Source organism: Natator depressus, chromosome 4 (assembly GCF_965152275.1).
Source record: "Natator depressus isolate rNatDep1 chromosome 4, rNatDep2.hap1, whole genome shotgun sequence".
NCBI classification, from domain to species: Eukaryota; Metazoa; Chordata; order Testudines; family Cheloniidae; genus Natator; species Natator depressus.
Window position 1 is genome coordinate 30716232 of NC_134237.1, and position 17684 is coordinate 30733915.

The following is a 17684-nucleotide window of genomic DNA, read 5'->3' on the forward strand; positions in this document are numbered from 1 at the left end:
CTCCAGTCCCCTAATCATTTTTGTTGCCCTCCGCTGGACTCTTTCCAATTTTTCCACAACGTTCTTACAGTGCGGGGCCCAAAACTGGACACAGTACTCCAGATGAGGCCTCACCAGTGTTCAATAGAGGGGAATGATCACATCCCTCGATCTGCTGGCAATGCCCCTACTTATACAGCCCAAAACGCCGTTAGCCTTCTTGGCAACTACGGCACACTGTTGACTCATATCCAGCTTCTCATCCACTGTAACCCCTAGGTCCTTTTCTGCAGAACTGCTGCCAAGCCATTCAGTCCCTAGCCATTCGGTGCCCCCATCTATCAAGAGGTGCTGCTGCCCTCGGTCATACATCTTAGCAATGCCAAGCGGGTTACTGATGGATTTGCATGGTTGGGGCTACCAAATAGTATTGGGACTACTGATGGAACCCACATGCCTATTATTTGCCTTTCCAACCTAGGCATTTGAATTCAACAGAAAGGTGTATTTCACCATGGTGATCCCGGACAAATTAAGCCATTGTAACTGCAGTAACAGTAGTGGAGTTATCCTGGTGTAATGTAACAAAGTTTGTCCCTTAGCCCTGATTAGATTAAAATAGTCCATGGTTTAGATGGTCCAGTTTCAATAATAAAAATTGAAAATGGTTCACCACTGCATTACTACAGCTTTAAACAGGTGTAAATTTGTTGAAATTAAAAATGGTAGTTAACCAAGCCCATTATTTTATATAAATGCACAGAAGTCCAAATACATTATTTTCAGTAGTTTATAAAGAAATATTATGTAACAGCTGTGAGGAGTCACAAAAACAAATAACCGTTTGCTTACTTACTGGCTATCAGAGTCTTGATGGTGCTTCTGGTTCATTTATGTTTCTGGATCCAGATAAAGATTATCATTGACCACACAACAATAACCTAATACCGTTGCTTGGGAACACAATGCCAATATTTTCCATGTTGAGATCAGCACCCGTTCTGTCTCTTAAATAGCACAATTTATAAATAACTCATATGAATGCAAACGTCAACTAGATTCCAATTTTCTAAGAATTACATGAAGACAAGGTGTGGGGGGATTAGGCAGATTTCACCTTAATTTAAAAAACACATGTAATTTGTTTAAACTTTAATATAATCCATTCACTAATTGGTCTTAAGGTTGGAATGGAACAGGAATAATTTCTAGAGTTTGAGTTATTTCTTTAGTTCTATCATGCATTGTGTTTAGCAGCTAAGCTGAAGCAGTTCACAGAGAGTTCTGGTAATGTTTTGTGTAAGTTTTATAGCAAGCCAGATAAAGTATTGTAGAATGAAGGAGAATAAATAGTTTACAAGGGTGTCTAGTTAAAACCTGGTGTCTTGTTGTTACATACCCCAAACCTCCATCTTCCAATCTGGGCTATCACACAGGACTTTTGTTTTTACCAAACATTGGTTGTACCAGTTGTGGAAGCCCCTGTGATGAAGTCCTTTGGCTCATGGCTGGCTGAACCAGGACAATCTACAATGGTTTGTCTGCAGTGTGGACAGGAAGTCACAATCCCTAATTTCAACCCACAGTGCAATGCCTTTGAGTTGAGAAATTACCTAAAAGTTCCTACTTTCAATAACAGTGCTGGACAGAATGCAGCAGGTACTTCAGGAGTCCCAGAAAGCTGTCTTGTATGTGGATACTTCAGAAGGGTTCCATCAAAAGTAATGGTGTTGTGTAGATCCTTAAAACATTGCAAGGACAAATAATGCAGCAAACAGCATAATGCAACCAAGGTCCCTGAAACAACATCCTTGCAAAGGGAAGACACTTTTACTCTGGAGAATGATTTTTGGGAAGGGGGAGAATATATTTGCGTCTGGATAGGTAGCTGTAACAGTAAACAGCTGACTAAACTTTATTAAATGTGAAACTTGGTCATAACCCTTGGTAAGTTGGGCAGAGCCTCCAATGAAGCCCAGGACTGAATAATGTTTGTTCCATAGTTTACTACCACATCTACCTGCCTACATGGAAAGTAGTCTCTTCCCCCAAAATTCGTTACTTATAAATATAATAAAACCACATGAAAATGGTGGAAGTCATGGACCCTGACAACCATGATCAGGGAGAGTTCATAAAGCATCAAATGAAAAGAATTGGCCAGTGAGCTCCCCCACCTTAATCTATTGTTCACTGTTGAGATCCTTAAGGCTCTGCAATTTATCACAGTACTAGCACCACCACATATCTGCTTGCCTTCACACTTTTCTTACCAGTGCATCCAGAGCAGTTGTCACCTTTAAGAAACTTGTATTATTTAGCATATTGACGAGAGGTATTTAGGGCAATTTAAAATGTAAGAGAGATCTCTTATATGTATGCTCTTGGTATACACAAAGTCTTCACAGTAAACCTTTAACTGCTTTATTCTTCTATTAGGTGTTAGGGGTGGGCATTTCACGCAGCACTAACAAACTGCTGCATTTAGCATGCTAATTCATTTAATAGTTTTGTAATCCTTTAGTTTCATCACTTGGAAGAAACTAGGAGCTTTAATTAAGAGGTAATGTCAATGAAATAAGAACAATTATCACAGGACAATGGACTCCTGCTGCTTCACAGCCTGAGGCATTTGAGGAAAAATAAATGTTGAAATGAGGCACAAGAACTGCGGCACTGCATCTTTTCTTTTTGCTGTTTCCCTGCAGTCCTTCACAATGTCAGCTGCAGTGATCAAACTATAAGCATGCTATAGTTTATAGTATGGTAATAGTCACATTACTTATGGACTGCAGGAAGGTGCTCAGATACTACAGTGTTAAATGCAGTATAAGAACCTATGCAGACAGTATAAGATGGGTGCTACAACTCCATCTCTTTGTGAGGATGAGGCCTTAGGCCAGAGTATCAGTGCAGCTACATCCATTGCTTGCCACCAATGGTGGAGTTGGGTCCCTAGTGTAGGCAAGGTCCTAATGCAGATGATTTACCAGCTGCTGGTGTTTTTAACTCTGTTGATTAGACCCTCTCAGACAGGTTACAGGTCAGTGTTCAAAATGCCAGGCACAATGGAAAATAACACTATAATCGCTTACAGGGCCTGACACAATAGCCACTGAAGTCAGTGCAGGTGGGAGTCTGCCCATATGTATTGAAGCAAGTTTATATAATGCTTTTCATCCAGAGATCTCAAAGTCGGACACCAGGAGGAAATAATTAGGAGTACAGTCCTTTGTGTATATCTTTCCCCTAGTTCCACTATCCCTTCTTCTCTCCCTTCCTGGCACTTATATTTTTCTTGCTCCTTCATCATGTTCTGTGTTACTTTTGTCTTGGCTGCCTTAGGGCTTATGTAGGTCAGGGATATCTGCAGTGGTGTAATAGTCCTACCAGTACAGTCCCCCACACATAGTCACAGGGTACCAGTCCAAAACACGCCAGTTTCCCTAATCTAGGCAAGCCCTCAGGTGATTCAGTGTCCCACCTCAGACAACTTTTTCATTACCCATTTCACACACCCACACCCACAGTTTCCTTTCTAGTGCTAGACCAGTGGTTTTCAGCCTTTTTACATTTGCGGACTCCTAAAATATTTCAGATGGAGGTGTCGACCCCATTGAAAACCTTAGACATATTCTGCGGACCACAGGTTGGAAACCACTGCACGAGAGAGTGTCTCCCCTCTCGTCCCTGGGAGGGAGAAGGGGTTGGGGTGGGAGAGGAATGAGGTCTCCTGTGCTGAGTTGTCTGTTCGCACTGACAATGGAGAAAGGAAAAGCCATGGAGTGAGTTCCTGGTGCACTAAGTTACTGTCGCATGAACACAGAGAAGGGGAAAGCCTCCAGGGCAGCCATTGTAAACGGATTCACCCCAGCTTTGGTTTGCTCGGCTCCGAATGGCTGGGGAGCAGAGCGCGAGCCTGCTGTGTGGGATCGCTGCCTGCCCAGCGTAAGAGTGTGCACAGGCTTCCCCACCTCACCGGCGCAAATCGCTCAGCGGAGACAGGCACAGCCCCAGGAGGCGGCGGGGAGGGTTTCAGAGACTCTTTCCTGTCACTACCCAAACAGCGATTTTTAAAGCCTCCTTTGTCCCTGGGGCATACCTCTGTGTTCAGAAGGGGCCCACTGCCCCCAAACATCGGGGTCACCCCGAGCGCGGCTTGCTAGCGCAGCCCTTCCCTTTGCCCGACCCCGGGCTGCTGGCCTCTCAGGTAGCAGGTGGCAGGTTGCCCAGTCAGGCTCCAAGGGCAGCAGAGGATGACTTCATAGGGGTGGAGCCCTGCGAGGCTGTAGGCGAGGTGGCAGGCAACCTGAGCCAGGGAACGAGTGAACTTGTGGAGTCAAAGACAGGTGAGCTGAGCTGATAGGCAGCTTTTGCACTCGCCTGGGAAACAAGCACTCAACTCAGCTCCCTAAGAATCGACAGTCTCCCAAGGAAGAGGGTTGTCACTGCTGAAAATGGAAACCAAAGAAGCCCCTGGGAAAGAAGGCATGGGAGCCAAGAGGAAGAATTTGACCTTCTTGAAGCACAGGCTGTACATGCTGGAGAGAAGGAAGACGGACACCGTTGTTGAGAACAGTGTTTCTGGGGACCAGGGTAACTCTGGCACTTTGAGGAGGAGCCAATCTGACAGGACGGAATACAGCCAGAAGTTACAAGGTAACGGGGAAAAAATGACTTATTTATTATTTGTATTGCAGCCCTATCACAAACCAGGACCCCATTGTGCTAGGCACCCTAGAAATAGGGAACAAGCCAGAAGTTCCTCTCTCAAAAAGCTTAAAATCTAAGTGACCATCCCCACCCCACCCCCCCACTGTGGTAACCATTCCTGGCTGGTTTTATATTTATAAATAATGCCACTTGCACAGGATTCCAAATGGGATTCATATGACGCCCAGCTTTTTAAAGCCTATGTACAAAATATACATGGAACTGAAATCCTACTCTACATGTTAGCCGTATTATCTACCAGTTCTTCAGTATTTTGAAAATATGTCTCCGCATGAGCTGATAGTATTTTGTGGAATGGGATATACACTGTCAAACTAATAGAGGTGGCAAGGGATATTTTTGTTTAAGTTAAATCTTGATTAAATTTAAAAGAAAAATTGTGTGTTCATCTCTTATCTAGATTGCATATGTCTGAATTTCAAGTATATCCAACTACGTGCCTTTAATGGTGACTCTGATTCAAATTATAAACCTACAATGACTTTTCAAATCCATGAATTATCTGACTCCAAAAGTTTGTCAATCTCTGAATTGGTTGGAAATTCAGCCCAGTTCTTCAAATCATGCAGAAACCTGTAAAATTACATAAATGTTTTATATAAACCCATGGGGACAGGAATTGTCTTATTTCTGTGTTTGTTCAATTCCTAGTTGGGGCTTTTGGGTGCTACTGTAACAGTACTAATCATAGAATCATAGACTATCAGGGTTGGAAGGGACCGCGGGAGGTCATCTAGTCCAACCCCCTGCTCAGAGCAGGACCAATCCCCAATTTTTGCCCCAGATCCCTAAATGGCCCCCTCAAGGATTGAACTCACAACCCTGGGTTTAGCAGGCCAATGCTCAAACCACTAATAGTTAGATGAACTATGACATCAGAATACCTTTCATGGCAATAATCTTGTATCAGGGAATAAAACAGTAATGTGTTTTACTACAATATGTATGGTTTTGGTGCGTTTAATAAAGGAATAGCATTCCCTCAAACAGAAAATATAATGTACATAGCTACTGATCTGTTGAAATGCAGTTAACAGATTTGGTGATGACATTCCCTTTCAGTGACTAAAATGCAACCTATTCAGATGTAGTAAGAAGTATGAAGAGCTTTAGGTTAATTTCTTAGGTTAATTTTTCCTCTCCGCAATACTGACTTTAAGGAAGAATTCACTATTAGTTAATTTGCTGCTGCTTTGTGAAAAACAAATCATGCTTTGGAATTTGAGTTACTTACCGCTTAATATTTTGAAAAAACAGTATTACTAATATAACTGTATTAGTAAAGTGTGAAAAATCTAACTTAATTGTTCTGTCCAGAGAGAAAAGGAACTTAAGTATTAGCATATACCAGAATACATGATAGGTTATCTTTGTTGAAGTTGCTGCTCCTTCTTTTCTCACACATTAGGCTTGAGTCTCTTCTCACTTATACTACTGTAAATCAGGAGTGAGGAAGTCTCAGAAGTCTATGGAGTTACAGCAGAGCAAAACTAACAAAGTGAGAGAAGATCAGGGCTACTGGGTTTCAGAACTATACTCCTCTTCTAGTGAATTGTCATTCTTGATAGCAAAATGAACTGTAACCAGTTTGGAAAGGGCCATGCAAGTTTACACTTAGCAGATCTTTAGCAGAGATAATTCAGGGTTTATTTGTGGGGAAGGAAATCTGCAGGGCTGGTCAAACTTGTTAATAAAAATAAGATCTACAGAAGCACTGATCTGACAGTTAACAGTGTCTTATCAAACATTCTCTGATAGTGTTTTTTTGGGGGACAGAGGCAGGGTTTAAGAAATTTTAGTTTAAGTGAAAAATGATAGCTTGACAGATCTGGCCACTCAATCCTGTTGAGAAGGCCTCACACATGAAAGGTCTTGTCTACAAGTGAAGAACTTGTATTTAAGTGAAGCCTGTTTATATTTGGAAAATTTGTGAGAGTTTTGACTGTGCAACACCAGTTGAAACCCCTAATGTAGGTGCACTGTACTGGTGCAAAATCTCTAAAAAAACCACCTCCATGAGAGGCGTAGCTACCCAGCGCTGGTGCACTGTCTATACTGGCACGTTACAGCGCTTAAACTTGCAGCGCTCAGGCTTGTTTTTTCACACTCCTGAGCAAGAAAGTTGCTGCGCTGTAAAGTGCCAGTGTAGACAAGCCCTTAGATTGACCTAGCTATGTCACTACATAACCCCATAGTGTAGATGCAGCCTATGTCAACGGAAGGGGTTTTTCCATTGCTGAACAAACACCATCTCTGAGTGATGGTAGCCACATCAGTCGAAGCAGAATATTCACTGGGGTGTGGCTATACTTAAAAGTGATATCATCCTATGTTCTGAGAATCATAGTCAGGTTGACCTACCCCCAGTGTAGACATGGCTAGATTGACCCAAGAGTTCTCTCCACTTCTCGAAGAGGTGGATTAACTACAATTGATGTAGAAACTCCTTCTATCAAAGTAGGAAGCGTCTACACTAAGGTGCTACAGCAGCTGCGCCCTTGCTGTGCTTCCGTAGCATAGACATGGCCTAGAAGATGATGAGAGCAGCTATAACCCATGCTATAACTGTGCTGTTGTCATTCCAGCCCTTTCACAGGCACTAGAATGTACTTTTAAAAGGTTGTTAGGACCAAAGAAAAGCGGGTGCAATTTGTATGAGTAGAATTACAGACATGAAAAATCCACAATTCTTAAGGATTTAGGACCTTCCCATGGATTTCCATTAGATTTTGCCATTTTCTACAGAATCTAAACTTTCATCTGAAAAGAGTTACTCGATCTCTGGTTGCAAAGATAACCAGGGGCACTCAGTTAGCTCTGTGAATGGAGATATTGAAACAAAAGGATTACAAGAGGTGTGAACTTCTCATTGTAAAGGCTTTTCACTTTAAAACTTAATCACTTAATTAGCAACATAGCTATGGAAATGTTAACTAATGATTATACCAGAAACATCCAGTTAATGCACTTATCTAGTATGAGTGGTCATTCAACATCTTGATGTTTCATTCAGTTAAAAAATTCCTTTTGAGAAAGGCTGCACATTTTGCACTTCAATAGCATCATTTCATTCTTAAATTTCACAGTCAAGTCTCTCAGTATCTTCTGTAACATACTATTAGCCACATTTTACATATGGGTAAACCTAGGCACCTACTGATTGATGTCACAGAGCATCTCAGTCAGTGGCAGAACCAAAATAAAAAGGAACTTGGTTGGAATTCAGGAGATCTGAGTTTGGTTCCTGGATCTGCCACAGATTCCTTGGCTAAGTCATTTCTCTATACCACAGTTCTCTCCCTGGTAAAGCTGGGGGGTAATATGTTACTACAGTACACGGATGTCATGAAGATAATTCATTAATGCTTGAGATTTATTTAGAAACATTGATGGGGTTCTTATATGTGCTTAGATGCATCTTAGGACTTCTGACTCCCAGTCCCCCGCAAATAATGTCATTTGCTTTTGACTGAATAATTGAGGAAATTACTACTGTCCTTAAAAATCATATAAAATGGTTAGTTTGTCAGTTTTTAAAACAAATTGTTGGTCTCCCTTCTAGTAAGATATGGTCTTTCCTATAAAACTTGGACCAACAGCAGTGAAAGTCATTGTTATCTATGTAAACATTTATGTATTGCATCATAGCTGGGCTTGGACTACTCTAAGGCCTCCATCCTGCAAACACTTTTGTACCTGAGTAACTCGAGTTCAGTGAGCGTAGTTACTCACATGCATAAGTGTCTGCAGGATCCGGGCTTAAGCGAAGCCAAGTCTACACTTAGGGCATGGCTACACTTACAGATGTAGAGCGCTTTGAGTTAAACCAGCCTTCGCAGAGCCCAGTAGGGAAAGCGCTGCAGTCTGTCCACACTGACAGCTACAAGCGCACTGGCGTGGCCACATTTGCCGCACTTGCAGCGGCATTGGGAGCAGTGCATTATGGGCAGCTATCCCACAGAGCACCTCTTCCCATTCTGGCGCTGTGGCTTGTGGGAAGGGGGTGGGGGGTGTGGGGCATTCTGGGTCCTGTCCCAATGCCCCGTGACGCATCGGTTCACATCCCAGCAATCCCTGTGCTTCCGTCCACATTTGGCGCCATCTTTCAACGTTTTTTGTACTGCGCGCTCTTTCTTCCCTTTCCGTCTGCGGGAATGGAGCCCAAACAGCTGAGGAGTATGCTGACGAGTCTCGCCAGCACGTCACGTTTGGCAGTCGAGTTACTCCTTAAGCTCCAAACTGACAGTGAGGACTCAGACGATGATATCGACTCAAGTAATACATACGACACGAGATTACTTGTGGCATTCATGGACATGCTCACCACCGTGGAACGCCACTTTTGGGCTCGGGAAACAAGCACTGAGTGGTGGGATCACATCGTCATGCAAGTCTGGGATGACGAGCAGCGGCTGCAGAACTTTCAGATGAAAAAAGCCACTTTCATGGGACTGTGTGCAGAGCTCGCCCCCATCCTGCGGCACAAGGACACAAAATTGAAAGCTGCCCTGACAGTGGAGAAGTGGGTGGCTATTGCAATCTGGAAGCTGTCAACTCCAGACAGCTACTGATCGGTCGCTAACCAGTTTGGAGTGGGAAAATTAACCGTTGGAATCGTGTTGATGCAAGTTTGCAGGGCTATTAATCGCATCCTGCTCAGAAGAACCGTGACTCTGGGTAACGTGCATGACATTGTGGCCGGCTTTGCACAAATGGGTTTCCCTAACTGCGGAGGGGCGATAGATGGGACGCATATTCCAGTTCTGGCACCAACCCACCTAGCCTCCGAATACATTAATCGGAAGGGGTATTTCTCTATGGTTCTCCAAGTGCTTGTGGATCACCATGGGTGTTTCATTGACATTAATGCAGGCTGGCCCGGAAAGGTGCATGATACACGCATCTTTCGGAACACTGGCCTGTTCAGGAAGCTGCAAGCCGGGACTTTTTCCCCAGACCAGAAGATCACCGTAGGGGAAGTCGAAATGCCCATTGTGATCCTTGGAGACCCCACTTACCCTTTAATGCCATGGCTCATGAAACCCTACACAGGGAGCCTTGACAGCAGCAAGCAGTGGCTCAACAACAGGCTGAGCCAGTGCAGAATGACTGTGGAGTGTGCTTTTGGCCATTTAAAGGGCCGGTGGCACTCTGTATGGGAAGCTGGACCTGGCCGATGACAACATCCCCGCAGTTATATCCGTGTGCTGTACCCTCCATAACATTTGTGAAGGGAAGGGTGAAAGATTCCCTCAGGCATGGAACTCGGAGGTACAACACCTGGAGGCTGAATATGAACAGCCAGAGAGCAGGGCTATTAGAGGGGTCCAGCGCAGGGCTGCAAGGATTAGGGATGCCTTGAGGGAGCAATTTGAGGCTGAGAGCCATCAGTAATGTCTGGTGCCCTGCAGAGGCGTGAAGTGCAGTGGCTCCAATGTTTGTAGGAATCGGTGTTTGCCACGCTGACTTGCAGTGCCTGGTGCTTTCCTGGGCTAAGGTATCTTTTACTTTATGCAATAATGAAGAATGTTTTCAAAGCCAAAAAATCCATTTATTGAAAAGAAAATTCATTTATTGAAAAGAAACACAACTGCTTGGGAAACAGAAAGGGCAAGGGGATGGGGTGGGGAACGGTACAATCACAGATTTGCATATGCCCTGTTCTCATACTCAGCCTTCCTGTCTGGAGTGCTGTGCAACGAGTGCTGCACTTCAGGATGGCTCTACTGCATGGTGATGGGCATTGAGTGCACTGGGTAAGGGTCATAGTTTTCAGGGCTGGGTGGTGAAGCTACAGGTGTTGGAGGCAGCTGGTGGCGATAAGAACCCAGATGCTGGGGAAAGTGGGTTGGAGGTGACATGGGGGCACAAGGGAAAGAGTTTTTGGACAAGGGGTCTAGGGTGAGGCGGGCACACTAGTGCTCCGCCTGCATGGCTACGAGCACCTGGATTGAGTCCGCTTGGCGCTCCATTATGCTTATCAGCCGATCCGTGCTTTGCTGCTGGAGCACTGTGCTTTTGTGCCGGCGCTCCTCAGACTGCTGGCGGATCCTCCTTTCACTGTCCCGCCATTCCTGCACTTTTAGATTCTCATTAAGGGACTGCTGCATGACTGCATGCAGCATGTCTTCTTTGCTTTTACGAGGCCTCTTCCTAATTCGTTGAAGTCTTTCAGCTGGTGATAACACGGATGGCTGAGATCTCAAGGTTGCATCTGTAAAGGCAAAATGCAACACTTAACAGAGGCAACATTGTTCACACCAGACAGAGCAATGATTCCCCCGTACTTAAGGGCAAGCACAGTCTACACAATAGCATAATTTGCCCGTCCCAAAGCTAGCGCACATAACCCACGGGAGCCCCAAAATGGTGAGTAAGCACAGTGTCAAGGGGGACTGATTGTTTCACAGCTGTACTGTCCTCTAGGTTTCTGTGCCTTGGGGAGAGCCAACAGCTGCAGCAGGCCCCTATACTGAACACTCTCCCCACATTTTCCACAGGAGTTCGTCCTGGAAGATATCTCGCTGCTGAGGGTGACCTGGGAAGCAAGGGAGGGTCTTCTACTACAGTACAGCTTCTGCCCTGGCCCATATGCAGCTTGCCTGTGTGCAGCAATGGTCCCCCCGTCCCTCATGGCACAGTTAGCCTGACTGGGGCAAGGACCACAGTGGCTCTCCCAATTAACCTGCTCAAGCGCATTGCCCAACTTCTGGATGAGACCTTTGAAGAGATCACTGAGGCCGATTACTGCGATGTGAGAGAGCACATCAACGCCCTACTCCGCATCTAAGCATGCATGGAGCCCTAACCCTCCTCGCCCCAAGAGCCCACACCGAATAACTTCCTTCCCAAAATAAAAGCTGCTTACCGGGAACCTCCTCTGGTGTTTGTCCTTCCCCAAGCACTGGCTGCCGCGACTGGCTACATTCCTCCTGGCTTGACAGCAGCTCCTGGCTGCATACATCTAGGGATGGTGGGGTGTCTTCCTCCACCTCAGCACCCTTGCTCCTGCTTTCCTCCTCCTCCTCCTGCCTTGTTGAACTGGGCTCTGAAGCGTCCATGGTGGTACTTGGAATGGAGATGGGGTCGCCGCCAAGTATCGCATCGAACTCTTTGTAGAAACCACAGGTCGCAGGGGCAGCACCAGAGCGGCTGTTTGCCTCGTGGGCTTTGCGATAGGCATTCCGCAGCTCCTTCACTTTAACCCGGCACTGCAGTGTGTCCCGGTCATGGCCCCTTTCCATTATGTCACCTTGATATCTGCTCGAAGGTATCGTAATTCCTATGGCTGGAGTGCAGCTGGGACTAGACAGCTTCCTTCCCTCAAACACTGATCAGGTCCAGCACCTCGCCATTGCTCCATTCTGGGGATTGCCTGGCACATGGAGGCACAGTCACCTGGAAAGATGCACTGAGAGCACTCCACGCCTAGCTGAGCAAACAGGAAGGGGATTTTCAAAATTCCCAGAGAATTTAAAGGGCAGGTCTGATGGTTGGTCACCTGAGGGCAGGGCAGTAGAGTTCAAACTGATGACCAGAGTGGCTAGAACAGGCATTGTGGGACACTTCTGGAGGCCGATCAGAGCGCATTAACAGGCCAGGAAGTCCACACTGGCGCCGTGGTGCTCCAGCGGGGGCACCCAAAATGTTATTCCATTTGCTGAGGTGGAGTACCAGGAGCGCTCTAGCCGCGGAGTCAGTGCGCTCTACGTGCCTTGCTAGTGTGGACTCGTCGTGAGGTAGGGTGCCCGGGGCTGCTTTAATGTGCTCTAACTTGCACATGTAGCCATGCCCTTAGAAATTAGATTGACTTAGCTATGTTGCTCAGGGCTGTGAAAATTTTTGCACCCTGTGCAACACAGTTAGGTTGACCTAACTCCCTGTATAGATGAAAAAAGAAAAGGAGTACTTGTGGCACCTTAGAGACTAACCAATTTATTTGAGGATGAGCTTTCGTGAGCTACATGAGCTCACGAAAGCTCCTCAAATAAATTGGTTAGTCTCTAAGGTGCCACAAGTACTCCTTTTCTTTTTGCGAATAAAGACTAACACGGCTGTTACTCTGAAACCTGTATAGATGCAGCTAGGTCAACAGAAAAATTCTTCCATTGGCCTAGATACCCCCTTTAAGAAAGATGGAATACCTCCATCAGCTACACTGCTGTAGCTGAGCTGCAGTCGTGTAAACGTAGGAGGAACACACAAAATATTGGAAGAGATTACTTATGTTACATTTGTTTCTTTTAAAACTAGCTAGATAAGAGCTTGGCATAAGGGGATGAATTATTGTTTGAGGGATTATGGAAAAGGTGGGTTTCCAGAAAGTATCTGATGTAGGGATTTGCAGTATTTCACCTGAAGGTAATAAATATTTTTGAAAAATCTTCATGTTGGAAGTCTATCTAGTATTAATACCCTTGGTTTTGACTTGTCATTTTAGTGCTGTACTGATCAGCTGTAATATCAGATTGTTTGCAGTATTCTTGGAGGGTAGCAGCACTACCCTTTGATGTTATAAGAAGTCAGAGAACAACCCCTCCCCCAGCCTTTTTCTTTCTCCTAACCCTCACTGAACTGCACGCCTCTTCTTCCTGTCAGCTTCTCCAACCCCCTGCTACTGCATCTCCTCACTGAAAGCCCACATATTTCTCCCCAATTCCCTTATACGCTTTGGACTATATTTAGATTTTAAATATACATAGAGCTGATTTCTTATTGCACTGCAAAATTTGTTGCTCTTTGAAACAGCTGGTTTCTTAAAAATAAAAGGAGGACTTGTGGCACCATAGAGACTAACAAATTTATTTGAGCATAAGCTTTCATGAGCTACAGCTCACTTCATCGGATGCATTCAGTGGAAAATACAGTGGGGAGATTTATATACACAGAGAACATGAAACAATGGGTGTTATCATACACACTGTTTTCTTGATTGAATTAAAGTCCAATTAGGGCTAAAAATTTACATAGATTACACTAGTGCAGAAGATACACCTATGTAAATATACCCAATGTCTTGAGATCATATCAGACAACAAGTCCACTTGTCCTTCCATGCTCAAATTTCTATTCAGTGGGCGTAAGTCTCCTTTACTTGCCCCAGTGTAAATCCGGAGCAACTCTGTTGAACTCATTGGAGTTTCACTGATGTAACCTCTTTGGGGAACCATTTTTGTGTTCTATGTTTGTACAGCACCTAGCACAATGGGGACCATGACTGAGGCTCCAAAGGGCTACTGAAATAGACATACTCTAAGGGAGTGAAGACTAAGACCCAATGTTTTTAAAGTGTGTAGGATATCTATCTCCATACACACGGTCAGACCCACGAATAAACATTTTATTAATCAAAATTGTTAGATCCTGGGTCAGAGACACCTGACAATCCTTTCAGACTATCCATGCCAAAGCTTGACATGTGCATATCATTGGATGTAGCCCTTCCTCAGGTCTTCATTACCAACGTTAACCAAGTAGCATAAGACGATATAAGTACACCAGTCCATGACATATTGGAAAGGTTTATTTGCAGGTAATAGCACTAACAGTCAAGGCATTCTTCTGTCACACAGCAATAAGCTTTCTCTTCCAGCACATTCCCATGGGGATATCTCTACTCTCCTGTCAGCACACACAGAATTAACAGTCTAATGTCAAGGAACTGAAGAAAGGAATTTCATATAATATGTGGATTTTTTTCTATACCTGATGCAAAACAAATAATGACTGAGGGTTGAATTACCTAATTACAAACTATCTCTGGTCCTGAGGTTCTGAGAAATTTCATTGCCCTGGCAACTCATGCAAACTCACATATACTATAATATTCCTCTTCTTGTGTTCTAAATACTGTATTTTTTTTTCTTCTTACGCACTGGTTATTTTCATAGCTTCTCTCTGTCATTACTTGGGTGAAATGCCCCTGACTGCAGAGTGTCAGCATAAGGCTTATGTACTGACCTTCTGCAGGGGGGGCAATTTCATCCTGTAGGACCACGAGTTTTGTTTTACAACATTATACTCACTGACATGTAACACACCAACAACTCAATTGTCCGACTCTCCTCCAATGAGAATATTGGGTATGTACACAGGAAGTAAGGACAGGGCCCTTGGAGCACATCTAGCGTCCAACTTGAGTACCTTATCTGGGAACTTAGGAAGACTCCTACTCCCAGGGCTGCCCGTTCTATGAAGTAGAAGGACTGGAGGATGGTGGATCTTCTGGTTCTGGCTTCTCTCGAAGCAGGCCCCAACACCTCCTCCAAGTTGCTGTTCTGTGAGGGAGCTATTGCAGAGGAGGGATCTACTGTGTATTGCACACAAGGCATATAGCTCCACAAATCCTACCCAGACCCTCCTATTGCCAGGAGACCCTCTGTACCCGTGGAGGTAAGTGCAGGGATTTGTTTCTTTGTGATTATCTTTGAGGGATGTTTTTAGACTGTATATTCACAAAAGGAACAAGTAAAACACAGGTAGCTGCTTTGACAGTGTCATTACTTGGAGAATGTTATGCTCTTATAACCTAACATCTCTAAGGACAAAGGGACTGTATTGTACAACAATGGCATTGCGCCTAAGCAATGCTTCTTCTTTCTCCTCCTCCAGCCCTCACCAGACTTATACCACTGTTGATGCAGGTGCCTGATAGAAAAGAAAGTCTGCCTATATTTGAAGTATGTGTTTGCTATAGCTGCATTCCTCAAGCTTTCCCTCTTTCCCTTCTGACCATAGAATCCTATTAATATCCTCAAAGGGCTCAAAAGCAATCAGCTGAACATAAAACCACAAGTTCTGCTGTAATCATTGATTCAGTAGCTCCCTTTTGCATTGTATAGAGACAGGCACATCCAAAGTGAAAAAGTAAATATATTTAGCAAAAATGTAAAGTTATATTACAAAAATACAAAGAAAACAAGATTTACTGAAATTTCTCCTAGCTATTTCTTAGTGTTGAGGTTGAGTATAGTTATTTCCTGGTACCTATATTATGTACCATATATTAAGACTAATAAGTGAGTACTGACAATACAAGGATTGAATTTGATCAAGCAATTTGAATGACAAACGAAAAGAACATCTCAAGGGTTACATCTTGAAGCCCAAAATGGAATGCAATAGTTTTATTTTGTTAATTAGAAAAAAAGTTATAGTGTAAGGTTAGAATGTTTCTCTTCAATAAGTCTGTTTACATTCACATTTCCAATAATGTCCTATTAGTCCTGATAGCCAGGCAGAGTGATACTAGTGGGATTTTCCATGTTGTCCGGTGCTTTATGCACATTTTCAGAAACTATCTTATTCACAAGGTAGATAAATTATTTTCACATGCCACCTCAGTGGAAATGTTGATTTTTGCACAGAGATCACTACACATAGAACTTAAATGGATTCAATTCTGCAGTATTTTCAGTGGTTCACTCTGAAGTTTTAAGTATAGTCACAAATCAAGATTTCTATTTAAAAAATGAGTGCACTATTGCATAGAGGAAGCAGACGGAAAGCTCTGGCCCTATGTTTTTAGCTGGGAAATGAGAAGTAATTGGAAGGAGGCCATGAAAAGGTACAAATGATCCCTTTGTTCTCCTCTTTACCGGTGTGGGCCAATTGCTGGGTATAGCAACAGCCTGTTCATTTATTCCACTTTGCAGCATTCATGATGAATGGGTATTACAAGTGGATGCTGCTCCACTGAAGTCAGTAAAATTGCACCTGCTCACATCAGGGCTGAATTTGGCCTAAAAATCTGGATCAATTAGGCCTGGAGAGGATAAACATCCTTTGCCTAGTTTGCCATTTTGATGGCAACGTTTCAACCTGAAGAAGAAAAGATTCACCCCTCCTGACCACCCCTCTTCTATTTTCACACCAAGGCTGAGAAGCTCAATGGTGGAAATAATGATTACCCAAGAGAAGAAAAAAAAATCTAAGCAGAAAAGTCCCTAACTGGATAGGGCTACACATTTATTCAGGCTCATCCTTTGTGTTTGAAAATATCAAAATTGAGGCAAAGAAATGCTCTGATTAAAAAAACCCATGGCCACACAGGCTTACTAGAAGTGTGTCATATAATGAGGATAAGATTAGCAACACAACTGCCCTTTCAGAATATCCAGGGTCAGCACTCAGCATAATTATAGAAGATGATGATGACATGTCGGATCAATAACAATTTATGACCCATGATGATGAACAACTCAGAATATTCCATCTTGCAAGCTTGTTGGTTCTCTCACAAACATTATCACAAGTATCAGAGACCTAGTCCTTCATTATCTTATGCAGGCATTGCTGGATGTTTATGACTCTTCTCCTGCTAAGCAGTTCATTCATAAACTACAGAAGGTTCAATATTGGTTATCACCTTGCAAAAATAAAAGATACATCTTGTTACTGACTTGTTAGACAATAGGGTGTATACAAAATGTTGACACAAATAGCATAAGAGTCTGGGTCTCAATAGAGGGTGCCAGTGCATTGCCACTCAGCTGTAAGTCTCTCTGCTGTCAAACTGTTATACGAGTATTGCACTGACACTCAGTAATGGTATGTCCATTTTTTGCTGGTTCTATACACCATCTTGTGGCTAGCAGTATCTTAAACACCCTCCAAAGTCTGTCTTCCTATTAAGTGTTTTTTCCTGGTGAAAAAGAGATAGATCTGTGCCTACAGATAAAATACACAACCTGTCTATGCAGCTCACACATAGTATATCTGCCAGATTGGCAAACCGAATGCCTTACGAACCTATGAAAGGAAGGAACCTCATTACAGACTTACATGCCCTGTGAAACATGCAAATTTCCTTCTTCTCTACCTGTAACACATATATGTGACTCATCAATATCAAAGGAACATTTCCGAATGTCTGGGATAAAATAGGTATTTTGGGTTTATAATAAGGAAAATTAGCCATGAGTGGCTGCATCCCTGTGTCTCCTGCCCTTGGGATCCTTTGTTACTGGATC

At 43.7% G+C, this 17684-nt stretch overlaps 1 protein-coding gene across 1 annotated transcript in view; it reads left to right on the plus strand.

Moving 5' to 3' along the window:
- Positions 1-4201: 4201 nt before the first annotated feature.
- The window catches only part of ARHGEF38 (Rho guanine nucleotide exchange factor 38), a 49508-nt gene continuing 36025 nt past the window's right edge, over positions 4202-17684 (plus strand). Inside the window, exon 1 of the mRNA XM_074949988.1 lies at positions 4202-4638. Coding sequence (XP_074806089.1) covers positions 4437-4638 — 202 coding nt within the window. The 5' untranslated portion in view covers positions 4202-4436. The remainder of the gene's footprint in view (positions 4639-17684) is intronic.